The 27,123-nt window shown below is 36.1% G+C and overlaps 2 protein-coding genes across 2 annotated transcripts in view; one reads left to right on the forward strand and one right to left on the reverse strand.

Moving 5' to 3' along the window:
- LOC123309324 (gamma-aminobutyric acid receptor alpha-like) overlaps positions 1-27,123 on the reverse strand; it is a 37,776-nt gene that overhangs the window by 1,259 nt on the left and 9,394 nt on the right. Inside the window, exons 2-8 of the mRNA XM_044892377.1 lie at positions 13,827-14,001; positions 13,355-13,422; positions 12,224-12,447; positions 5,951-6,033; positions 4,405-4,554; positions 232-384; positions 47-180 (exon numbers count right to left, since the gene is read on the reverse strand). Of these exons, the coding sequence (XP_044748312.1) occupies positions 47-180; positions 232-384; positions 4,405-4,554; positions 5,951-6,033; positions 12,224-12,447; positions 13,355-13,422; positions 13,827-14,001 (987 nt within the window). The remainder of the gene's footprint in view (positions 1-46; positions 181-231; positions 385-4,404; positions 4,555-5,950; positions 6,034-12,223; positions 12,448-13,354; positions 13,423-13,826; positions 14,002-27,123) is intronic.
- Positions 16,557-20,772, forward strand: LOC123309322. Its single transcript, XM_044892374.1, has 4 exons — positions 16,557-16,712; positions 17,662-18,005; positions 18,094-18,329; positions 20,569-20,772. Exons 2-4 carry the CDS (start codon positions 17,680-17,682, stop codon positions 20,673-20,675), a joined length of 669 nt encoding a protein of 222 aa, XP_044748309.1. The 5' UTR covers positions 16,557-16,712; positions 17,662-17,679; the 3' UTR covers positions 20,676-20,772.

A 27,123-nucleotide genomic window follows, 5' to 3' on the forward strand; every position in this document is an offset into this window, starting at 1 on the left:
AGTGAAGTAGTCTAGCTTTAGAAATTCGCTATCTTTCGATACTCACCTGTATTATCGTGGCAAAAATAAATGTGAAAGCTAGAAAAACGAAGAAATCAAGAGCTGTGGGATAAGGAACTTTCGGCAGGTCCGTCCTAGCTTCCAACCCCAGGAACGTCATTGTCAAAATGGTGGTGATACCTGTGAAAAATTCCTCTCATTTTCGAAGTTGTTGTTTGAGAAAAAAATTACCTAACGATACACGATCAGCTGTTGCTTCTCTATTCAACCAGAACGAAACCCATGAAAGAACCACTAGCAGGACACAGGGCCCATAGACTTGGATCAAAAAATTTCCCATGTGTCTCTGAAGATGGAAACTGACCAACAGCATGGAATATCTAGCTGAAAAATGAACACAATATTGGATGGGCCCATTCTATAATATCTTTTCAAAGTGGCGATTCTCTATGTTTGTTGAAAAGGATCGATGGTTCTCAAAATTCACAGAACCTAACTCTTGGAACTAAGTTGGACACTATCTAATGAATATTTGAAAGTTTTGTAAAATAAAAGTATTCTTTATATTTTCTCGTATAATGCTGTATTTCTACTTATTCCACTTGTCTAACTATTTAAAATCAGAAGTTCTGCGATATTCATAAATTCCTCTTTTCATAAATGAAGAGTTTGAAGAATGTGAAACAACGACACCGGACAAATGTGGGAATTTTTATGGAAAATCGATTCATTCGCTCATAACCCCCATAAATTGGAGTGAAAACATTTTCAGTTTGAACGAGCGATGACACATTGTGTCATCGGATGCCCCCAACAACAATGATCGATGGAAATAATGGCAGTTAAAGCTGAAAATATATCAGGATCACCTGTTTAGTTAGCTGAAATCGCGTATCAATCTTAACAGAATGTTTCGGTTTATTGGACTCGAGAATGAACAATTTCAGGGGATTTTTTAATTCCCTATATTACACCTGGCAGAGGCTAAACAAGATTAGGGGACTGAGCTACATCCACCTTGACTATTAATTGTTTCAACGTTTTACGAACATTTCGAATCAACTCTATCTCTAGCTGAATTCCTATGTGACGAGAAAAACCAATCATATTGATAAGCTGTTCAGATATCTATTTCGAAACATCATCATGGGTTGACGGCTCACTTTTGACATACAAACGTTGGACTTATTTGTTTCCGTTTTTTATCGCATTGGCTACGACGACCCAAAAGTGCATTCATCTCGAGAGAATCAATGATTTTTTATGCGTTTGTTGTCGACAAAGATATCAACCTTGAACCTAACGTATCTCATTATTTTGTTTGGTGTGGTTACTTTTCTTGGAATCCCATTGAAATGTGATTCATTTGTGTATTGTCGTTTTCTCAAAATCTGTGACGCAATATTTCTCATATCATCGATACACGGCATTGACCTGATATGTGCCTATAAATATATCCTCATCAGTATAATGCCCGTAAATGAGAAAAGTTATGACCTTTCCTTCTGTTCCCACTTAACTTCAACCTTTCTCACCAGTATTGGATACAGTAGGTATCAAGGATATCATTCATCATTTGATACAAGAATTAGCTAAAAAAAATCGTCCCTGCATGAAAGTAAAGCTAGTTTGACTGACAGAAAACCAACATTATCAAAAACAGTTACCTTCAGCAGGAAATTACAACAGACCTTATTTGTTCGAAATAAATGAAGCCATCAAAAATTCATTTTTCCATGGTACAAAACGAATAATAGAAAAGTTCCTTGCAAAAAAAATTTTAGTGGCAAAAACGTTCCGATGGAGAATCAAGCCCGTCTCATATTTCGACAACTATGACATATGTGCGCGTTTACAGCTCCGAAATATTTCACGAAGCTCGTTTTATTGCGAAGAATTTTACTCTCCGGCAGCGGAATGCCTTTGTGCATGAACTCACCCGAAAATGTTTCGCGAATGCCAAGTTTTAAATCGTCCTGCGAACACAGAGAGACCGCAAGAATTAAGAAGTGAATTATGGTCAACGAGAACATCTAATCGCCAAGTTGTAAACTAACCAAGGGGGTTTCGATGAGGGGAAAAAGTGCCTTTGTTGAAAAATCGGAAAGATGCCACTCGAACTGGCGCCGTTCCTTCGAAAAAGTTTCCGACAGTGAGGGATGTCTCACAGCAGGAGTCAAAGTCGATCTCTGATTGAGCGATGTAACTAAGACTCTTCTGAGGTAGCCTGATGACCATTGGCCATACAAGAGATTATCCTCTTGGATATCTATCCTGATATGGAGATATTGAGGGACATTATTGTAGCGAATTATGTATTGTTTATCCTGATTCTCCTTGATACCAAGGTTATACCTCACAGGAGCTCTCCAGAGAGAGTTTGGAGAACCAGCTGCGTTTTCTGTAGTCTTTGTGGTGTTAGGCAGTGCCTAGGGATATTTTACCCAACTGTGAATGTTGGCAGACACCGCTTGAACTAGAGAATTTCTATTCTAGCCAGGGATTGAACTCGAGACCTTCTATCTTTACCCACATGCAACATATTGAAAGAACTTTTGACACCGATTGAAAACAAGCAATCTCCAAGATCTCACACACGAACAAAGGGTAAAAAATCCATTTACAGCCCGGTTTAAGGTTCCGGTCCCATCAGAAACCCCGGTTTCGGTGAAGATACCGATATCGGACCCACACATCCACATCGTTTGAAGCCGAAAACTGCCACTTGAAGCACGCGTCACTCAACACACGCATCAAATCCAGACCAGGGGGGCGATATTAAACGCCGGCCGTTCAGACCAATAAAACATATAATGTGATATGTATATTCGTGAATAAAATAGTTGGACCGCACGGGGCGATTGAAATCTCGACAATGGGGGTGTTGAGGTAGAACGAATCAAACATTTTGGCCATATTCGCGTTCCGACGTTTCGGAATATATAGAGATCTTCCGTTCCAATTTTGAAGTGGTTTATCGATATGCTGGACAGTATTCGGAGAATGGTTGCAGGCTTTCATGCGTTGATTCTGCGACGGAAAACCCACAAATGTGCACAGTGTATTATTGTGTCTACTGCCGAGGGATATTGTATACAGAGTGGTGATAAATTAGATGCTCACCACAACTATCTTCGAAACAATACCATAGAAATTACGTGTATTTACAAAAAACTTCTGGCTTTGTCCTCCAACCAACATGACCTCCCTCAAATCTCAATATCTTGTTTTACTCTAGATTTATTATGAAAAATCGTAAATAAATGTTAGGAATTCGAAGATTGCATTTTGGAATCCTTCAATGTTATATCGTCATTTATTGAAATTATACCACTTTTATTGAGGTCAATCCTAGTTTTCAAGATACAATTTTCACCTATTCTTTTCTTATGACAGCCATATCAAATTTTTCCAATAAATAATAATATTTGGGGTGCTCAAGACTGGAGTCGTGGCACACTTTACAAAATGGCGAATGCACTGGTCGATATCAGCTTGGGAGGAAATTATTTGACGACGTGTTTCAATATTGAACATTAATAGTTTATCTGGCTAGAAAAATTCTTCAGATAACGCTTGTTATAGTTCAATGTTATAAAATTTATCGGTTCAAGTTTGCATTCCATAAAATGTTATTACAGTCAAAATGCTCACTCGATGGGTTGATACGTTCGAATTATGAACTTTCAACCAAATGATGGGTGCTTCTATAAAAAGGGTGAGTCTTTGAAGCGTACAAATATTTCAACAGTAGATTCTTGAAGACAAAAGAAACACTTTTTTCCTATACAATTTTTCCGATTTCGGCCCAGTTTTTATAATGAGCTGTGCCACCCCTGGAAAAACAGAATTACCTTCAGAATAGCTAGCTTACTTTGTGACAGAGTTGTACTAAGCCAAAGTACCCCATATAACAGTTTTTGAACATCAAATTACTCGAAAACGGCGCATTATACGAGGAAATATGAAGAATACTTTTCCTCTTCAAAACGTTCAAATATTCATTAGATAGCGTCCAAGTTGGTACGTAATGGTCATAATGAGAAAACTGGAAGACGTGGGTGATATCTTGTGTACGGAAAAGATTAATCAAATAAATGAAAAACTCTATTCCGAAATTTATTTCATTTGATAAAACCGTTTGGGAGATAGAACTAAAAATAACATTTTAATGGTTTTTCAACAGCCTGTATCTTTTAAACCGAGCCGATTCGAAAAATATGGTAAAGGAAAAAAGTGTTTCTTTTGACCCCAAGAATTTACTGTTAAAATATTTTCACGAGTCAAAGACACACCCTTATACTATCATCCCATTTTAACTTCAATTTGTTACCCCCGACCTGATTAAACATAACGTTGGAGATGATTGAAAAAATATCGTTTTTAAATATTGATATTACAAACCTGCATGTGTGTCACTGTTGGACAAAGTATCAGTTCTGTTTGCAGCTGGGGTAGCTATAAGATCAAACTGCGAAAGCTTCATGTCTTCCGCTATCGCCACTTGTCTTATGTCATTCCACTTATAAACCAAATCTCGGGAAGTATAACCAACTGAAAAAGAAAACTCATTTCAGTCTCATCCATACTGAATTCAGCGTGAATTGAAATGAAAACTAGGATTTCTTTAATTTATCACAAATGTTCGTATTCAAGTCAAGAATTGTGGTTGTAACCTGAGTTGTTTCACTCATACCAATTCATATCTACGAAACGTTCATTCCTGTTGGAATCAAAACTTGAATTCGAATATCCGGAAATGGAATATTTAGATTCAACCCGAATAAATTCATTCAAATCCATCCGATCTGATATGTCGAGAAGTGAAAAGGTAGGGTAGTGTGATAATTTGAATTGTAGATTCCGAGATTTACATGGGGTAGATACAGAAAAGATTTGGTATTGTTCTCGTATAGTATTTCTACCTTTCAACAGGTCCGTATATTTATTTTGGTTGTAGTTATAAAACAAGCTAGTATATGAACAAGTTATAACGCTCGTGATCTATACCTTCAGCGATATTGGAAAACCTTTTTTTTTAATCAAAGGTTCCTTCCTTCTGTCATTGAAAATTGAATAGTATTCACAAAAATGTCATCAGTATCAAACATTTCCTTCTGTGGTCGTTAAAAGAGGTTAATATTATATTTCATTTCAATTAAAAGAACGGAAAAGCTCGCCATTCTAACCTACCCCCATTAAATTCGCGAAGTAGCAATAGAGATCAGATTCGGATACGAAGTTTTTCGTTCCTCTGACTAATAAAATGGGGGATAAATAACCCAGAATTTGCAATATCTAATCGAATCACCATATGAATAGCCGCTTCCCCGAATCGTCCGAAACGGAAACAATAAAGTAGGAAACTTATGACCAGCAAAACTTTTCCGACCGATGGGAAGCTATTTCAACCCCCACATAAATGAATGGACTACAACCGATTCGCAAAATGCGATTTCCTCAAGTTATGTCAACCTTTCCGATTCTTCATTTCGCATTAGCAAAGGAAGAAGTAACTTTGTTGAATGGACAATTTCTCCGAATGAGAATTTCGATAAGGGATGATTTCGACCACCTGTTGAATCATACTTTTTCTGTCGACAATCTAACGTGATTTTGCCTTTAATTGTTATGAAAACATTTTCCGAAAGTTACAAAACACGAAGGGACTTAATAAAAACCAACAATAGAAGAGATCTAAACAGATATCCCTTTTTTTTAATTTTAGGAGAACGTCAGCAACAAGAATGATTATGATACATTTTTTGAAGCATATTACTGTTATTTCATCTTAAGACTGTTAAAAATTGTAAAAATGTTTCCTACTACTATATTTCTGAAATATAAACACACCAAGCTTACGAAATCATATTCATATCTGCCTCAAAGACGTGCTTGCTCGTATAGACTTCCAAGCATAATTTAAATTTGAATCTTTCCTGTAACTTACATGATCCAAATTTTAGGGGACACCTCTGTATATCCATAGGAAAATCCTCCAAGTTCATGGGACATCCTGCCTTGATGGTCAATCTGTAACGAAAAATCTTTTGAAAATTAATTTTTCTTTCTACATCGCTAAATTCTCCATCTATGCGTTTAGATTTTTTCGAAAAATAGCTACTTCTATTTGGTCCTCATCATATCAATAGTTACCTAATTTTTTCTATACCACAAATGTAACAGTTTCGAAATCATAAGTGGATATTTTACAGCAGAGTCGATTTCATGACTGGTGAAATTTCAATACTATCAGAAAATGGAAATATAATCTGATTGTTTTGGATAAAAAATAAAATCGGTTTATTCGTTATATATCAGTATCAAAGTACGGGAACGGTTTGTTGAGCTTTCATTTCATCTGCTGTAATTTTTTTAATTCCCTTGCTGGAATATGTCAGTGGAATTAAGGCTTTTTGTTTAAATTCAATGAGGTTAATAATTCCATTGACTCTCTGTTTATCATTGTTTTATTTCTTTGTTATCTGTTTTCAATTCAATGGATCCAATATGTTCAGGATATTTTTATGTTTATTGGGTCGTGAAAATTAAAGCTAGTAGCACTGTCCATGTTTGTATACTTTCGTTTATATCCTATCCTACTCTTCCAGCAGTATATAGGCATTATTTTTTTGATTGTCAAGTTGCTAATTTGGTTTTCGTGCGTATAAACTGGTATGAAGACACACTAGTTGATTCTCGAAGCATTTCTGAAAATCTGAATGCATATAAAAGAAAAAACCATACACCTCAATTCATTCTTTCAAAAATTCGTGTCCAAAGATTTGCACCGATTTCCATTTAATATTCAGAGGACATTCTTGACTAGTTTATCTTACTAAAAAATCGAGACTTATTTGTAAAGACTCTGTAATTTTTGCGTAGTGAAGTTTAAAACTCGTTCTTCTCGAAATCTCCGAAAAAATATCATAATTAATTGTGATTCCTGAACCTTGGAAAAGAATCCAATAGAACTCCTTCCCCTCAATCAAAACCATCAATTATTCAAATTATAAACCCGGTTTCGAATTTGCTCGCGTTAAATGAAATGATATAATCGAAATACACCATCTACTTCAATCCACGACGCCTTGAATCAACAGATGATGGCTCCGCCTTGGGTCTGGCCAGAAAGAAGAACTGATTAGACGAGACCCAAGGCCCTGGTGCGATGAAACAATGTCAGATCTTGCAATCCGATTACCAGAAGCCTGCATATCTGGAAAATGTACTGATGGAGGTTTCATCCTCTTGTTATAGCACCCCAAGGGTTGGGGGTTGTTAGATTTAGTAGATTCGTGGAATAATTCTTATTTTCAGGGAGATGTGGTTCTTCTTGAGCAATATTAATTCATTGTTTATTATTGACAGTAATGAACCTTCGGAATTAGGCATGAAACAGAAATTATACTGGGTGTTTTTGAATTGAGCTGAAATATGTTAAGGGGTGATTGATTCAGAGGAATATAAGGTAAACTTCAATGAAATAATTTGTTTTTGGCCTTATTATTCATGAAACTAATTCCATGATAGTTTTTTTTTACGTTGAATCTCCTATGTAGGTATTGTAGTTTACTATTTGTGCATTCGCCAATTTGTAACCCAGGGTGTGTCACACTGGTTAATACAGGGACTGTATAAATGATAGTAACATTGCTGTGGGAGTGAATTTTGTAATTCCATGTTACTGAGGGTGATTCTCTGCGATAATATAGTAGACTTTCATGGAGAATCAAACATAATTTTGCGATTTTGGGTTTTCGTCAATCAACTCCTAAAATATTTATTTTCATATATAATTATCTATCATCGATACATGAAGTGATCATAATCTATGCATTTCTTTGAGCATTTTCATATTCATAATCATAAATCCTTCGTCAATAAGACATTCATTCAGGTCGATTCTGTTTGGAAATAGTTATATGGTTATAGAAAAGATATTGCTGTCTCAGCAAAGTTTGAAAAACTGGTATTTTAATCATTGATTTTGAGCAATATGATCTGTCAATTTCTAGAAGATCTTGTTATTTCAGTTTGCTATATCAGCAACATCATTTAAGTACTTTCTATTTCATAACAAAGTTGAAAATGTGAATCTCTTGTTTTCACATTTCTTCCAAGCGTTAGAAATTTAGAAAATAGGCAATTAATCATAAACATGCTTCGTTTTAGTAACTTTTTGGAAACCTTCACTTGAACTTTTCATTTATAGCGAAAATATGAGACTACAATTTCGATACATTAGGGACACCAGTAATTCATTCGAATTGCCTGATGAAAAGTTTCTGGAACTGTTTCGCTTGAATAAGGAATGAAGAGTTGAATGGATTGGTTGAGGAACCGACCAGTAAAAATACAGTTCCTTTTTACCTACAAGTGGGTGAAAATCCATTGAGAATTTCTAGGAGATTGATAACCAAATCAATTCCATCTGATTTTTTGTTGTTTTCTTATTTCCAGACAACCAAAGTTCAACCAAAAACTCACAATCCAAATACCGACTAAAACATTAAACCAAAGAGTATCAATTGATGATACTCTTTGATCAAACACAACTTATTCTTCTTTTCCATAGAAAAATTATAGAATTACATGTTCTTTTCTATGTAATGAGAATCTTACCCTTCAAAACAGTGTTGTCAGCTCAAACATTCGATTATTTTTCAACAATATTGCTATGGCCAAAACTCATAACCAATCTTGCGTAAAACGGTGAAACAGAATATTCGTTCGCTCAGTCATATTGCTATATTTTATAATTATAACAATGTTGTAGATTTAGCAATGTTATAACAAGATGCGAACAGAATCGACCTGATTGTCAGAGAATCACTATATTTTAAGGGTAGTTTACTATCTGTGCATTCGCCAATTTGTAACGGGTGTCACAGTGGTTATATTATATACACAGGGTCTGTATAAATGATACATTTTTGTTTAAGTGAACGTCAATCAATTCGACATAATTATTTTTCAGAATAGAGAAGATATTCACAGTAAGCAGTATTTTTTCAATCAGTGCGATATCAAGAGATTTTTATGGAAACGTGGCTGTATTGTATGCATCCCCCAGCTCCTAGATGACTATCTACAAGGGAGTATCAGACATCACCGAAAAAAGTAGCAGTATCGCCGGCACTTAAGCTTCCGACACGGTTGCTCATTGAAAGAGCTCTTCATTATTCAGAATGCGATAACGTAAAAAAAACCGTCGTTCTCTGAGCTCCTCCTGAGCCAGTGCCAAAGAGATTATTTGTGCGTTTACCCAGTAGAATTATTCATCGAGATTGTCTGGGGATAGACAGACCGAAGGGGCATTTAATTCCGCCCCTATTTGAATTTCAAAGAACCGCTACGCGTGATGCCCTCATTAACGAAAAATTCACTTGGGGTCATGCAGATCTCTCTCGTGTTCATTTTTCGAATTTAACTGTGAAAAATGGTAGTCTTGAATGAACAATTCTTATTTTCGAAAACCTTGTAACTTTCACATAAATAGTTCTTGAGAAAACATGTTTAATTCCTCACATCTCAGTTGATCAATTTTTTTTGGTGAAAGACTTAACATATCGAATATTTAAACGAATTTCATCTCGCCCTTTCAACAGATGTCTGTATTCACTCCCCACAAAACTTTTTGCTGAATTCGCTGTGAACCTATTCTAAAATTTGACTCAGTTTTGGCTACAACTCAACAGGGAACAATTTCTAGAAAGGGGAAATATCTACTTATTGAATGTCCGCCCTATTTTCGTAGTGTTTGCATAAAAGTTCTAGTGAAATGGATGCTTTGGGAACTGAGCGGTCACAGAAGGGAGTTTCGTGATTATTATTAACTGACAAAAAGGCTGAGAACGTGCCTAGAATCGAATGAGATTTCTCTCTTTCAACTTAGACATTTTGCTCGGATATCGATTCTGGCTGGTGAGGAAATTTCCTATTGGATACACAAGGCGTGAGAAAACATCATCTCAAACATGTTAAGGAAGCCTGTTCAGTTGATTATCCTTTATTTATTTCATTGAAAAAAATCATGATACTCCTCTGTGGATCAGTTCTTATCAGACCAGTGTGAGTCGAAGAATGTTGAAATAAATGCTGAATTCTTGAAATATATGGGCTAAATTCAACAATTTTTTGATAAGTGAAATTCGAAATTGAGTTTTCATAAAGAAACATCGACTCAAATATGCATTTCCCTCGATAAATGGGCTTTTAGTTCCCATTTTTGACTCCCCATACCTAAGGAGGGATGCATTATTGACTTCATTGAATATCGATGTTTTCGGGCCCGAAATCACTACCTGCATATTCAATAAACACTCTGTATATCGAACGAAATATCAGTTTTTCCCAAGTAGTTCTGCGAGACTAGATCCGACATCGGTACCTACACTTACAGAAAACTTTTATTCGCCCTACAAATCGCAATGAACTATGCAAATTTGGCTCGAAGTTCTGAACAGGAAATTAGTGAGTGGCTTAATTAAAGTTGGCGAATCAAACACGAATATGAGTTTGTAGTTCAACGTGGCCTGATTGCTGAGAATTCTGATCCATTGAGAGAGGAGCTTGTTTAACATTTCAGGACAGTCGCTTCCTTACAATCGAAAAAATTGAGGAATTCATCGGGAGAATATTTTTTGAACGTCTATTGACTCGTATTAGATTTAGGTCTGCCTAAAATCTCTCAATATTTGTATTAATTATGGGAAGATTATCGTGTGGTATATCACGAACATTCTAAAGGAAATATTATACTTCCAACAATCGATATTTTACGGAGTGGTACAAGAAATTGATCCAGTATTGAAATTGGTATAGTTTTGGTCGTAAATTGAGATGAAATTCATTATCAGAGGGTAATTAATTTTATACCTGATATGTTTAATAAACCTTCATATTTTTGAAATCGTGAAATTTGAATTCCCAGTTCAAGTAAGAAACATTTTCGATTTGAATTTTTTCAGCCATCAGTTCAGTACCTGGAATGAGAAGAATTCTTGGACTAGTTCTTTGGGAATTTTTTCATTACCATCGATGAAAAATAATCGAAGATGCTGTTCTCATATGATATTGACTGCTTGTCAGTTTTTATGCCACATATACAAGGACATTTTTGCCGCAAACCCTAGAGGAAGCACTGATTCAATACTGGCATCTTTCCAGAAATGATATTGATTGGTTATTACGATGGCAGTTTAGGCAAGGAGCAAAATATCTATTTCATCTAGTCGTCCACTACGATTAAAAATATTGTATCAATACTTGCTTTACACCTTTTCATAGAGTATCAATGGGGCAATCACAGTGCTATATTCCTGCGATCTACGAAAGGATAACCCAGGATAATTAATGAAGGATGAATGATTGAAATCAAGGTGAAACTGAATCAGGAATTATTCATAGGCACATAATTAAATTCGGATCTTGTATCAGAAGTTAGTTCCCAACTTGAGGATGATTTGTAGCGAGAGGAAATCGGGTTTAAAATAACGAATTTCTCTATTCCCCGATCCTATCTTATTAATCCAATTTCGTATCCTTCCACTGATATTTCACAGAGATTCTTGACGTTCAACATTCTCTTAATCTCAGGTTCAGAAGGAAAGCCAAATTTTTCACTCTAACATGAAAATTTTACACCTAGAAGAAAGGAGTTTATTTTTTTAATTAAGTGTAATGAGGACCATATTTTACATACTCTTCTCCACATAAGTAAGTTTTTCTCTTGTTGAACCATACATAAAAAACAATTCAACCTTTTTCAAAGAAGATACGGTGTTTATAATGGCTTTCTCCAGATATTTCTTCAGCTTTCAAACAGCAAGTTCAAAATGAGCTCGAATATCGGATATCTCGTGGAAGAGACTTGGAATAAAGAAAAAGCTCCTGTATCGAATTTACGTAGATGGTAGATGACGTGGATCAAAGTATTTCTCAGGTGAATACATTGAATATTTCATGTTGAAGTTGTCGAGGTCAACCGGGAAAAGTTCAGCAAGTAGCCCGTTTGGGAGACTTTGTGTTCTCGAATATTGTGGCCGTTATTAGGGTATGTTTGGACTGTAATTCGAGGCAGGCAGTTTATAGCATCGTTTATCGAATAGGTAATGTATCTATGGGTTTCAGCTTTATCGACCGTAACAAGGAATCTTCGATATAAGGTATATTTTCACTGTAATTATCTCCTGATAAGATTTCCTCCTAGAATACTCACCTTGAAGAATACAGCACCCTTCCATTCTGGTACAGCCTGACGAATTTATTAGGTGTAGTTATCGTGTGTAGGTAGGATTGTTTACCGTTGTAAAAATACGTGTCAGGCTTCCATATCCTGCCCAGCATGGAGATGCTCAACGCCAAAGTATCGCTGGCGTTTCCTGGAAAGGCCAGTCTACGGTCGACCCACGTCTGCCGGAAATAACAGTCCATCGAATACGTCTGCAAAACCGAGAAGAAGTCATCCATTAGACGGATAATTCAGCTTTTATTCGATACATGCCGGATTTTTGGCAAGAGAAACGCGTTCAGATTGGAATATCGAGTTTTTCGAACACGTCCATGTGGCTCTTTCGTGGATGGCTCGTTTTATTATTTTATCTTGGCAGAGACGACGCGCTTCTGGATTTTCTACATAACGTTAATGATATCTCTACACAAGGTGGTTCATTGATAAATGGGCGGAAGCTAAGTTACTCAGAATAACCCATATTTAAAGGGTCTCCCTTTTATAATCGAGATATAGAGTGTTTTACTGATTTTGCCCATAACTCTCGAACCACCCTATATATTTGGATGATATTAGGTAAGATTGAGCCAATAAAGAACACCCTGTATATCAAAATTCCTCATATTTAATATGATATGCGAAAAAATGAGAAAAAACTGAAGGGAACAATGTATTCCTCGTACTTGCGATTTTAATACCCAATAGACCTACTCAAATTTGAATTTTCAAACAGGACCATAACCATAGTTTCATAAAACACAATTTTATTCAGTATTTAGTAATTTTCTTGATTTAACTGTATCTTCAGCCTCTTATGAAACACAAGGAATGAACAGATTCGTATTTGGATCAATCTCTGATAATTTCGAGTAATTCTACCACTGAAAAACCTAACATTTGAAAGATTTGTTTGGCAAAATATGTAGTTTCCACGTCCATTTTTCAACTGGCTAATTTGCTTCCACAAATACAAAGATAAGAAATGTCAAATGATCAGTTTCCAGAGATAAACTCGTCAACCTGTGACATTCGTCGTTTACCTCTGGAAACAAGGGGATGCTTAACGAAACACGACGTGGATCCTAACCTCACCTCATCCCATTAAAATAACTCACATACCATATCAACTTCGGATATCGGACCCATGCTCCTAACCATGATGTCGACCTCCACTACAGCTGGTGGACCTGAAATACCGCAAAGTTGCTCATTACGTTCAACAAACTTCATTCGAGGAATTTCAATGTTCTAGAGGCAGAAAGCAAAGGTACTTTGGAATAGCTGGAATTATATCAATCGGCTAGGTAAGTGTATAATTGAAAATGTGATGTATTTGATCCTGTTGTACCTTCTTCATTTAGACTGACCACTTTTCAAGTTACAAATTCAACTTTTCCACTACTTAATCTCAATGATGAATCAGATTATAAAAAAGGGAACTGTCTTATGAAAGTTCGAAGTTCAAAATTATTGAAAAACAACGGAACCGTTGATGTTCCACATTTGAATCTAGTATATCTTGAAAAGTTTAACCTGCGCATTCGCCATTTTGTATCGGTCAATCAATAAACATTAGGTACTTTGAATTTACCTCCGAAATCCGGCCTTATGCTGTTGTCGTATCCTCTCAACAAGTTATCCAATATTATAGATATGTTCCTGTGGTTATTTTTCTGAGCCTCCATCGGTGTCTGTTTCAAAGAAATTGGAAGGACTATACGAAATGGCAGGAGAAACATAATAGAAAGGCAGGACCTTTTGAACATCTGAAACAAAAAATAAGAATCTGTATTCAACCAGAAACTGTATACGTCTCGATAAAAGCAGTAAAGAGACAAAAACAGAAAAGTTGAAATGAAATTAATTCAATGTTTCCACACAAAATTTTAAAGACAGTACTTTGAATAATGCATTTTGCAACCATAAATAAACTCATAACTCATAACCTGAATTTGATGGGATGACAAACGTTTGGAGCATTGCTGGATGTTTTGAAATATGCATTAACACTCAAACCTGTCAATAATCGGGAATTTATTGAGCGTTGTTTACGCAAACATTGACATTTACCTCTGCACCTGAAGGAACTTTACGATAAAAATAATAAAATAGTAGACCTGGAATAAACCTACTCAAGGGGTCGAATGTTACCTGTTTCTCTCAATATAATATTTCATTTATACGAATGAGAAACTCTGAAATATTTCTGTGGGCTGATAGTAGTAGAATAGTAGGATAGACGAATAGACGAATCAATTAAAATAGATTTGAATGGACAGGGTCTTATTACGGCTGATTTGTATTAAGATTTTGAACGAAAACACGTCGAATTAGGAATATTTTCCATGAATATTTTGGCACCGATGCATTTTTGACTGAACCCATCTTTTTCAGGATTTTTCGAAGGTCAGCTTTCGAGTCGTTTATCTCTCAATGAAAGTAACCGTAGGTGGAAATGTGACACATATTCTGAAAGAGCAACTCTTCTAGTTAAAAATCTGAGAATTTCATCCATCTAAGGGCAATCCTTCGATCTTGACGAATTTTTAACTGAACCCATCTTTTCAGGAATTTTCGAAGGTCAGCTTGCGAGTCATTTATCTCTCAATAAAAGTAACCGTAGATGGAAATGTGATACATATTCTGAAAGAGCAACTCTTCTAGTTAAAAATCTTAGAATTTCATCCATTTCAGGACAACCTTTCGGTCTTGACGAATTTTTAACTGAACCCATCTTTTTCAGGAATTTTCGAAGGTAAGCTTGCGAGTCATTTATCTCCCAATAAAAGTTACCGTAGATGGAAATGTGATACATATTCTGAAAGAGCAACTCTTCTAGTTAAAAATCTTAGAATTTCATCCATTTCAGGACAACCTTTCGGTCTTGACGAATTTTTAACTGAACCCATCTTTTTCAGGAATTTTCGAAGGTCAGCTTGCGAGTCGTTTATCTCTCAATAAAAGTAACCGTAGATGGAAATGTGATACATATTCTGAAAGAGCAACTCTTCTAGTTAAAAATCTTAGAATTTCATCCATTTCAGGACAACCTTTCGGTCTTGACGAATTTTTAACTGAACCCATCTTTTCAGGAATTTTCGAAGGTCAGCTTGCGAGTCATTTATCTCTCAATAAAAGTAACCGTAGATGGAAATGTGATACATATTCTGAAATAGCAACTCTTCTAGTTAAAAATCTGAGAATTTCATCCATTTCAGGACAACCTTTCGGTCTTGACGAATTTTTAACTGAACCCATCTTTTTCAGGAATTTTCGAAAGTCAGCTTGCGAGTCATTTATCTCCCAATAAAAGTTACCGTAGATGGAAATGTGATACATATTCTGAAAGAGCAACTCTTGTACTTAAAAATCTGAGAATTTCATCCATCTCGAAGCAACCGTTCGGTCTTGACAAATTTTTAAGTGACCCCATCTTTTTTGGAATTTTTCTAAGGTCCCCTTTAGAGTCGCTTATCTTCCAGAAAAATCATCACAGATCGGAAGGTGATGCACATTCCGAAGAAGCCACTCTTCTAGTAATGAATCTGAGAACTACAGCGATCTCGAAGCACTGACACCCATCTTGGGACGCCTTGGGAAATATTCCACAATATTTTAATTACGATTCCTCGTCACGAAATCGAGATCCATTGTAGGGGAAATTCAACAGACAATAAGGATCATTGATAATGGCCGCTTAAATATGGAAACATAGACGATCAGACAAATGGACCCGGCAAACTTTGCCGAAGACCGAGAAAAGCAAAACCGTCAGGGGCGAGATTTCAATACGGGATGAACAAAAGTTGCCGAAACTCGTCGATCCAGGTTCGCGTTTTGGCTGATCCCGGACCGGGCTTTATGTCGAATCTGTTTCACTTCGGGACAGCTTTTCGAAACATGCTCCTTGGGTGCAGATCTAGAAGATGCGATATTTGCACACAAAGTGAATTTATTTTCGGGTCCCATGTTTGTTTACGAAATGGCGCAGTTGACGAGCTGCTGGCAGCGGGAAAATTTGTTGGGAAATTTTTCAGTCCGCCTTAATTTCATATTCGCCGGACGGCGAGGGGCAGATTTTCATATTTTCGGTGTCTAGAAACCACTATCCACGCTTTCTGATTTTATTTCTTTCCCCCATATCTTCCTCGTCTCATTTCTGAACTTGATCACTTGATGTGTCAAGATCAAGAAGATCTATGGATTCAATCACATTTGACGTTTTATAATAAATTGATTCAATGGAAATATTCTATGCATTGACAACTACAGAAATGGGATATTCTGAAGACATCGATTAATTTTAAGGATCCAATCGGAGTTGGCCTGAAATATTTTTTTCCGTTTCCTAGGAGAGTGATACGCCATAGTGAAAAATTTGATAGTGTGGCTTGCAGAAGGTTTTCTCTTGCCGTTTAGTTTTTTATTTTTTTTTTTGTTCTCCTCAAATCTGATGTCGAATTTCATCTTGAAGTCGGTGAGTAAAATCGCTTTATTCAAATTTGTAACTGTGAAACTTTCACGAAAATTGCACATTTGACATTTAAGTCGACAATTTCACTTTCTATTCTGCTTTCAACGTAATGAGTTTGATGGAATATGAATTTTTGGCGACCTTCTCGGTTATTTAGAAAGAAGAAGTTGAAATTCATTCATTGTTTTATTTTCTGGAATCACCCATTTATTTTGAAGTTTCGCTTATGTCATTTTTTCAAATCATAGGTATATTTAGATCCACAATCGATTCAAAACTGTTCGACGAGAAAAAAAAATGAATAATATTCGTGATTCTTTGGGTAATTTTGAATGAGTTCCAACCTGAATATGAAAGCTTAGTTTTTTTTGTTCTGAATATATCTCCATAAAAGGGACTCTGAATTGGTTTCATTCAGATAAAGATATTCTTACGTGTATTTTTACAAGAAGAATATGTTGGTTACACATACAGTTAGGAAAATGTTCACTATTCGAATTAAATCTCCTTGTTGTTTCTTCCAGGATAACTTTTGACTTTCCATTTGCCCAAGATTTTGATATTTCATTGAAAACTGTCAAACGTTGAAAAAATTGATATCATGACGCAGATTTGATTTGAATCTGAGTAAAGACTTGAAATTTCAGTATCGGTTAAAAAAAAGCCTCATTTATTAGTTGAAGAAACCAGTTTTTGAAATCGAGGGAAAATACACAAGATGAAATAAAATTATGTAATTTCTCCCTCATCCTTTTTTGTGAGTAAACATTTTTTTACTTCAAAGTAATTTGACACTGAATGATAAATAAGATAAAGCGTCATTCGAAAGAGATTTTCGTTTATTGTAGAAGCACAAAATACTGAGTTTTGGCAGGATATATTGGCAATCGAGTACATTCAAGCTTAGACTAGTACAATTTCAGTTCTCTTTGTTTTCGAACACGCCTTACAGATCTGAAAAACAACCGAAATGAAGGCTTCAGTTGGTCCCCGCCGTCTACCCCACATCCTACAGGCTTTGGAGGATCTGGGCGACACCCAAGGCTCTAGCACCAGACGAATCATCGACCAGTTGGAGAGTACGCATTACAGCAGCACAGACAGACCGAAGAACCTCACCAACGACGTCAGGAAAGCCCTGAAGTATGCCGTGGACAATGGTATCGTCAGGGAGAGGGGGGGCAAATTTTCCGTTGCCAGCTTCTACGGGAGAAAAAAAAGTTCCGACCCTTCCAAGTCAATCTTCGAATGCAGAAGAAGAAGGAAGAGGGGTGGCAAAAGACGTCGACGTCACAGGTGAAATGCTTGTAAATTTCAGTTCTGCTGCTACTTCTACTGATCTTCTCTTGGCTCGTGTTCATGAAGTCTTGGTGTTGGCTTTCAGGAGGCACGGGAGCCTGAGCAGCTTGTCGGATTCGGAGGCTTCTCTCTCTGGAGACGAGTGGGAAAGCGACAGGGACCATTCTTATTCCAGAAGTCGAAGCAGATCGCCACAATACACCAGCGCCGGAATCATAAGTCATCGCAGAAGAGGAAGGGGTGGAAAACGCAGGAGGCGTAGGAGGGGAAGGAGGCACTCTTTGAATGACCGACAAGTGGAGGCCTCGAAAGGGGCTCAAGGTAAGTGATTTCCAGCATGCGGACACCGCCCTTTGGATCTTTGCACACATTCGACTTAATTCTTTGACTTTATCTCCCGAGCGTCCAAAGGCTTTTCGAGTTTCTCAATTAAGGGTGGGTCGTGTCATACGTCTTTTCAAGGTTTCGTCGGTTGTTTCGTATGTTTTAATTCCTTGGCAGAGTTTTTTTCCAAGAAAGTGGAGATAAGTATGATGATAATTACCGGGAAAAAAATTTCCGTTTGCTTGCATTTTAGAGATACAGCAGTTCATTGAAAACCAATAGTGGGAGATATTCAGAGTAGAAGCCAAAATAAAGTCACTGACAACAAGGAGATATACATGATCTAAATGCACAGATGAAAGAAAATTGAAGGGGTGATTACTTGTCAAAAAAAGTGCGCCATATAATTTTTTTTTGGCAACCCCTAATCAGATATAGCTCTCTAAACATGACACCTGAAAAGCAATCTTTAAATTTTGCCTTATAAAGAAGGAAACTGACAGGCAGGCATTCTATGGGTGAATGATGGCACTCAAAAAACTTTTGTTGGTGTTACTCATATTTTATTGGGTAGAAAAAATTGCTTCACAAGTAACATTTTTCCTTATTCATACTAGATCATTCAAAAATTTATTTCTGATAGCTTCATTCATTCTGACCAAATGAGTACACTTGTAATTTCTCCTTAAAAATAACGGTTTTCGAGAAAAAAAATTATCTACAGGTATGTAGCGTGAGTCATATGATATCATCTTCGAACATAAAGACATGTAGAAGGCGGTTATAATGCTGACATAGGGCAACACTATCAACATTTTTTTTGCCTTCTCGCTCTTATAGAATGACTGCTAAATTATATTTCTGTCATTTTTTTGGTTTTTGGGAAAAAATTGCTTTTAAGGTGCCATCTTTAGGTGTCTCTTCAAAAGAAGAAGTTTTATATGAAAGCTCTACAGATTAATTTTGCAAGGAATCACCGCTTACATTTTTCAGCAACCATTAATTTAGACAATATATAGAAATTACTCTTTTGATTCTAATTTTATTCTACTCAGGTTAAAATTGACAGTAAAATATTTATGGAGTGAATGAAAATTGTCCTGTCTCTTGATACCAAAAAAAAGTAATAGAAAATAAATGGATTGTGAACAAACGGAATGAGATTCCGGTGTTCTATTAATTTTCAGATATTAAAATGATTCAACGCAGTGAAATATGGTCGAAAAATAATAATGGCCTTTCCCCGTTTGAAACATCGGAAGAACTTCCCTCAAGATCGTTTTTCTTCCGGAATAAAGATTTATCGATTGTTATCCACGAAAAACAGATATCAAAGAACCATAGTTACTCCATTCAACTGATTAGGTTTGTAACCAGGAAGTTACGTAAAAAGGGTCCGAGTCTCAACAAAGGACAGAGGACTGGAAAACAGCAAACAATCATGCATTTTATTTATCCCTTTTTCCTCCACTAGTCCTTTAATACCTTATCGATCAATCACGTCACTTTGAAACGCACCGTTGTAATCAATTGGGGAATTTCAGGTCAATCCCTGAGATTATTTGTTTTATCATGTACTTCGACTTGAATCAGGAAGGGATATTTTGGCAGTTTCATTTCGATTCAAATCAACACAGATGTAAGATGAAATTAGGTTTTTCAGGACAGTTTTTCATCGATTTTACACGATAAAGAATATTTTCTTGAGACTTTATGGAACCTACTAGTATTCATCTGACGTAGTCCCAAATTTAATTGATTAACTTAATTTATCGCTAATCACTGCATTCCTAAATTATTGATTAAGTTGCGCTTGATTTATCCAATTGATTAACAATTGATATTATACATCATCCCATTGGAATGGTCTGAAACGGGATGAAATCGATCGGTTGAGTTATCCTCTTGGCAGAATTGAAAATAAAATCCCACACAGAATGGGTAATTATTCATTTGGGTTAATTCGATTTAATCTGACCTCTTTTCACATTCGCCAGTCTGATGGGAAATCCAGAAATAACGAAATTGTGCTATCTGATTATCTCTTAAATCAAATTATCAATTACGGGGTAATTTGGGGGTGCTCTTTCTCTTTCTTCATCAATATTCATTACGGTGAAGATGAATGTTTCCTTCCGATAACCACAAAAATTAGTTTCATCGGTTTTTATACGCATATTATGAGTGGGGAATCTTCTCGTGAGGAATTATTTCAAGGATAGTTATGTCTTTACAGATGGAAGATGTCTGGCCCATCATTTGCAAGATTGCGATAATCCAAGTTGTCAACGTAACTATGACAAAGAGGCCGATGTCGATAAACATGGAAGTTACATCAATTGAAGGTGCATCCTGTGTTTTGTGACTTTTCTTCGAACTGTTTAAATCATTTATATTGCAAATTCTTGTATAATAACAGAATAAATATCTGAAATACGAATTTTTCACTTTGATCATTCCTTCTTCCTGAAATATTGGTAGAATTTCTTCGGTAATTCACAGAAGTTTAGTTTTGTCACAAAAAAAAGTTTTCTCGTTTTTTAAAGTAACTTTTAGGGATGATTTTTTTCAATTTCAGTGAAAATCGAGCAAGACTAACTTAATTTCAATTTCATTATATCGAAATTCACTGAGTTTAGTGAATATCTTCATGTGAATGTTGAATAATTTGGATCTTCAAAGATAACCAAAAATTTCATAACTACGATGCTATCCCTTCAAATACGAATAAAATGAAAATGGTGGATATCCGTAATAATTAAAAAACTCATAACGCTGAATCAAAGGGAGCTCATCAGCCCTTCCAAATTATTCGTTTTAGATTGTCCGCAAATATGTATATATCTCAATGATGTAATGAAAACTTGATATTTACCGAAAAAAGCATTTTCTACCTTTGACTTATTCAGTATGTTTAAGGAGTCAAAAAATAGTGTACCTCATAATTCTTTGAAAAGCTCCTGCTTAGAAACAGCTCCCTAAAGATGGCACAGAATATTTTTTTGATTGCTTCTCGCTCCCGTTGAGTATCTGCTCCATTTCAAAACTGTCAGTTTCCTGGCGTCTAAGAAAAAAGTACTTTTCAGGTGCCTTCTTCAGTGGGCTGTATTTCTTTACGTATTCTGAATAGTCCCATCCAAAACGATCCGCAAACCTCTCTTGATAATATAATCTTTTAGGGTGCACTTCCAATATTACTAATCACAATAACCAACAACCTACAATGGGAATATTTACTCTGTAGTCTAAGTAATGAACTCAACTATCTATGTCTATCGAATTATTCGATGAGTACGGAGCATATTATTCATCGAGTCGAAGGACAATTCAGATCACCACAGAGCCATACAATTCATATTCATAATCTCATTAACGAATGTTTACGAATCTGTGGATTTCGAATGGTAATTTCCGAATCGATAATGTCGATGAATTGATCAATCAGTTAAAATTGGATTGAATACTATTGCTTCCGATAACAATTAAACTAGTGGACTGGCAGGCCCTTTTCATGAAAGTTCTCTCGATGAAATTTTGAGTAAAACCACATTCCAAGATTTTAACCCTATTCAAAACCATCTAAAATGACGTCTCTCAATCGTTTTTGAATGAGTAAATTTATGCGAGAAGCTTTTGATGCCTGCAGAAAACCTTTAAAGAGAAAGGGAAAATTGACGAAGCTGCCTACTCATTTTTCTTACGTCAATTTGGAAAAAGAAAGCAAAATGTGGGAGACCAATGCCAGATACACACTTTAAGACAAGAAGGGAGAGGCACAGAAGGATGGAGTAAAATGAACACGTCTCAAGAAGGGCCAATAATAGAAATACGAAAGCAGCAAAAGATGGCTGCAAGACAAAGACTGAGAAAGAGAAAGAAATACAGTAATAAAGCAAAGATAGAACACCTAACGTAAAAGAAGATTAAGAATTACGAATAGAAAATATGGAAGAGTCAGAGATTGGGAGTGAAAACCCTAAAAAGTTTCAGAAAAAGCCAGAAATAATCATTTACAACGTTTCACTGAAATCTTGTCAATGGTAGGCATAAAACAGCAGCGTTGTAAATGCCTCTAGTTGAACCGTTAGTGACACTGAATGAGCATGTCTTATAACCTAAAATCACCAGCGTAATTTTCGAATTATGAGCGCTAAAGCCCCTTAACCGGACTTGCGACATCCTTAAGCGCGTTTTAACGACCCATCCACCGAAAAATGTATAGGCGTCATGTGCGATTTGCGAGGACTCTCAAGAGATAGACTCGCTCCAAATAGATAAGTACGATGTTTGAACGTCCCCCGTATTAACCCGAAGAAATGAGAGATACGAGCCGAAATCTCCACAAATTACATCCTTGACTATGTCATCATCCAGAATCGTGGCTCGTGACAGCAATCAGGGTGCATCGCAGCACATCGCTCGCCTGATACAATTCAGCCATTTTTGATTAAATTGGGTCCCTGCGGAATGCAGATTCCGGTCCGTGTCATCGATTCCTCTAATTCCTGTCTTTCCACACGTCTTACCCCAGAACGTATGTTGGAAATGGTTAATGGTTGCGACTCTATCTGACAAGACTTCCCACTTGCGGTGAATTCAACTAGAGATCGTTGCTTCAGACGAGAAATGTACCACTATCGTTAAATTCATCATAGAGCTAAGGGAAATTCATTCGTTACCGTCTATGGTCCCGCTTAGTTGCCAGGCTCCTGTCAATTCGAAGGATATTCTGTGATAGACAGTTTCTCGTTCTTGGTAGGTACATAAATAACTATATCAAGATCTGGTGACAAATCCCAATTAGAAATCTTCACGAAAGCTAAGGTGACAATTTCAATAACGCGGCTGCTGGCTCTATTCAATCATTTTCTCATCAACGCCCCTCTTTTTTCAACGTTAGATCGTAAGTTTTCGTCCCCATTCTAACAAACAATCCAGCCTACTTCTCGATTAACCCGCACTTCCATTAAGTCCCATCCGAACGATTGTCAAAATTTGTCAGGATTGTTGGGACCTTCGACAGGATACCAATAAGTGGACGTTGTAATGGGAAACTCCCGAAAATGGGTCGTCACTTTCGGCAGAACAATACTGTTCAATTAGGGTGTCCTCAACAAATGTTTCATTTTTAGCTACGCGCGAGAGGTTATTAAGTTACGCAAGAAGACGTTCTTCTCAAGGATTTTATATACGATTAATCTGAAACTAGTTAACTCTGAAATAGTGTATCGTATTCAGAAATCACAAGTATGAATCTGGTTTATCTCACATAATACTGGATACATTTAATCGGAATTTGCTGAATTTATACAGGGTGAGTCTTTGAGTCGTACAAAAAAAAGCTGATTCTTGAGGTCAAAAGAAACACTTTTTTTCTATACCATTTTTTTCCGATTCATCTTTGATAAAAAGATATAGCCATTTTAAGTTTTCATCATGAGCTGTGCCACCCCTGGAGAAACAAAATAACCTTCAGAATAGCTAGCTAGCTGTGACACTACACATCTGTGGACCTATACATTTTTTATGGTTTTTCAACACCCTGTATCTTTCAAACCGAGCGGAATCGGAAAAAATGTTAAAGAAAAAAAGCGTTTCTTCTGACCTCAAGAATCTACTGTTAAAGTATCTGTACGAGTCAAAGACTCGCCCTGTATGTGCTTCCAAACAACCCCGCATCGCTGACATATAATATTCCTCCCACATTGACAAGAAACGATGCATTTGTTTGAGGTTCTTCCCTTGAGCACCTAAAATTTCGCTTTGCTCCATTCGTGTGGAATCAATATCCCATTTCAACATGCGAACATCTGTGCAGACTGAAGGATATTTACTCAATGACCTCAATTGCCTGAAGCTGACTTAGGCAGTATCAGGAATTGGCACGAGGAGCTTTTGATGAATTGAAATTTGTGTATCCAGCTTTGCAGTGGGTTCACTACAAACGAATGATTTTTATATTCGAAATGAAAAATTAGTGGTATTCGAAATAGAGTTGAGACAATACTTATTTATATAAATCGAATTTTTTTCGGAGGAACTCCCTTGGAATGTACAAAGTAGAGAAGTTCCTCGATGGGATCTCACGAAAATTACACTTCATAAATATTAATGGTCTAATACAAAGCAGCATTCTTGGCAAAAACAGAGGAATCCCTTCTCTGACTAAATGGAAAATTCCTCAGACACCGATATGGATGGAATAAGAGAAATTCCCTAAAATGGATTAGACTAGACGTTTCAAATGCAATTTTCCATGAGATACCACTCCAATATTTTGGTGTAAATAGCATAAACTGATAAGGTTAGGTTACCTTTCGTTTTGAGGGGTGAAATTCAAGCTTTTTATATCGAATAATGCACCGTTGCAATCAAAAAACTTGATAACTACTATGAGACTTACATATTTTTCGTTTTTGGACATATATGTTTCAAAGAAATCACCACTATATTCCAGGCTTTTTGTTGAGAGACAAAAATGAACCATTTCATGAGTTATGATGAATCTTTTTGTGTTTCTCACTGCTGCAGGCTAATTCTACATGTGAAAATGGACCCTTTATTGATACTCGAGGCGCTGAATTGTTTGTCACGTTTCTCGTCAAATATCCTGAGGATTTACGGTACAAATGCATTTGCGAATGACCGTATTTTTCCTGTATCCTTCAAGAACCGTATATTGGCTCCGAGTGGCGAATTTGTCGGAGTGTAAGGAAGGGTCTCTGAGGGTGTCGTGTGAAAATGGGTTAACGGTTGACCTCATTGCGTGGTGTTTTATCAAGTCCCGGATAATTCAATTCGAATTATTTCACCTCCCACTGAAAACTGCGACAATTTTGGTTCGATGAGTCCTACGGAAATTTCATTTAGTTCGTCTAGTTTGTTTTCCACGAAAAATATCTTTCATTACTACCCTTCTATTCATGCTTTACTCAAAAACTGCCCTTGAACTATTCATTCAAATATTGATATCATGCTATCATCCTTCATAGAATAAACTTTATTATTTTAGTATAATTGCATAGTACCAAATAGACTTGACGAAGCTTATGGTGTTGAAAGTTGATAATCAAGCCTGAAAACTGTATATATAATGATCGAAGCAAATTAACGAATATCAGTTGCAAAATGGTGCATGCACTGGTTCAGAATAACTGTATTTTAGAGTTTTTCCATGCAATATCAAAAAGAATTTGATGGAACTAACCTCAGAAATACTGATTCATGTCAAATTTTTCAGAGTTGAGTTAGAACATGTACATCTTATAAAAATTATCTAGGTAATGAAAAGTTAAATTTTTATTTATTCTTTATGGATCAAGCAACATATCTAACGACAGTGCTTGGATATAACGGTTTCTTTATGCTCACGACAATTAGTAGCTATTTTATAGAAGCACTGAGGAGCTAGATGACGATGAGAGTAATGGTAATTCATGAAAAATCCTTTCATTAATCTTGTGATAGTGTGCCATTACACTGGACATCTTGCAACTTAAACTAGCCTCCAGAAAATTCCCATCGAAATGAAATAAAGCGGACGAAATGAACCCGTAAAAAATTAATATCATAAAATTTTCCGTCAGGTCCGATGAAACACCACGGAGGAAAATACGAGCGTGAAGGGTGAACAATAAACGTACAAATTGAAGATGCGAAGACTAAAATCTAATACCCTTCATGGGGAACGTCAATGTTGGCTCTTGCAAAACGTTGAGATTTGAAATGCGCTCAAATATTAAATATTGGCTTGGTTTGAGGCAATATTAACAACTAGATACTGGATTGGTGTATCATGAAGCAGTGTTAAAATGTTTTCCTCGATATTACAAAGGATATCGTAATCAATGTGCCCTTTACCTTCATTAAAGTTGTTACAGATTCACTTCAATACAGGTAATTAAAATTATTGTACCACTGACTTCATGTTTGAATTAAAATGTGTCGAAAAATAATGATTTTATCGATATGGAGTATTGAGGAATTGTAAAGTTGTGATAAATGTTTATTTAATACAGTTTAGTTGGTTCTACAGTACCTATACTTTATGCCAAATGAAACAAGGAGAAAAAAGATTAGTTTCGATGTACTGGGCTAAAATGATTTTAAATTTTCTGAATAGAAAACTCTGTAAATCAAACAGGAGAAATATTTCATCTAGGTTCAGTATTCTAGGTTTGAAATGGTTCCAGACAGTAATGTTACACATAAATAACAATACCTATTTCATCCGGCTATCTCACTTCAACCAGAATACTTCACACCAGTAGGTATATTTAAATCCCATTTAAATTCGCACCTCAGATAACACTTGTGTGCATATCCCGTTGGAATTTCAAGGATCGGTACTGTCCTGCAGGATTTAACACTAACCAGCCGTGAATTCCGATAAAAATGATGGCATACTTCCTCGGTGAGACACATTCAGTGGCCATAACTCAAAGATGGCAGATCCCTGCATGTAGATTTGCCATAGCACGGCATAAATTTTACTTAGAGCTTGTCGAGGGTTGGTCTGGAATTGTAAAATGTCCGATTGATGTAGGAATCGAAGTAAAACATCCCTCTCAAAAGAATCTTGAAACTGAACAGTCTGACGCTGTTCAAAATTAATCAAGCTATCAAAAAAGAATTTCTCAATAAAATTTTACGAATAAGGAACAATTTCAGGGGTGACTTTTTCGACCTTTTATTATTAATTTTTTTATTGCCTACTCTTTTCCATAGAATGTCTGCTAAAACAAAGAATGCTCAAAAATAGATATGAAAAACCAATACTCCTTTCTGGCAA

The sequence above is a fragment of the Coccinella septempunctata genome, chromosome 3 (genome assembly GCF_907165205.1).
Source record: "Coccinella septempunctata chromosome 3, icCocSept1.1, whole genome shotgun sequence".
NCBI lineage: Eukaryota > Metazoa > Arthropoda > Insecta > Coleoptera > Coccinellidae > Coccinella > Coccinella septempunctata.

Coding starts and splice junctions, on each gene's coding strand:
- LOC123309322 (XM_044892374.1), top strand. CDS start 17,680: ATGAAGGCTTCAGTTGGTCCCCGCCGTCTACCCCACATCCTACAGGCT. Junction 18,006..18,093: donor AAAAGACGTCGACGTCACAG/GTGAAATGCTTG, acceptor GTTGGCTTTCAG/GAGGCACGGGAGCCTGAGCA. Junction 18,330..20,568: donor GGCCTCGAAAGGGGCTCAAG/GTAAGTGATTTC, acceptor ATGTCTTTACAG/ATGGAAGATGTCTGGCCCAT.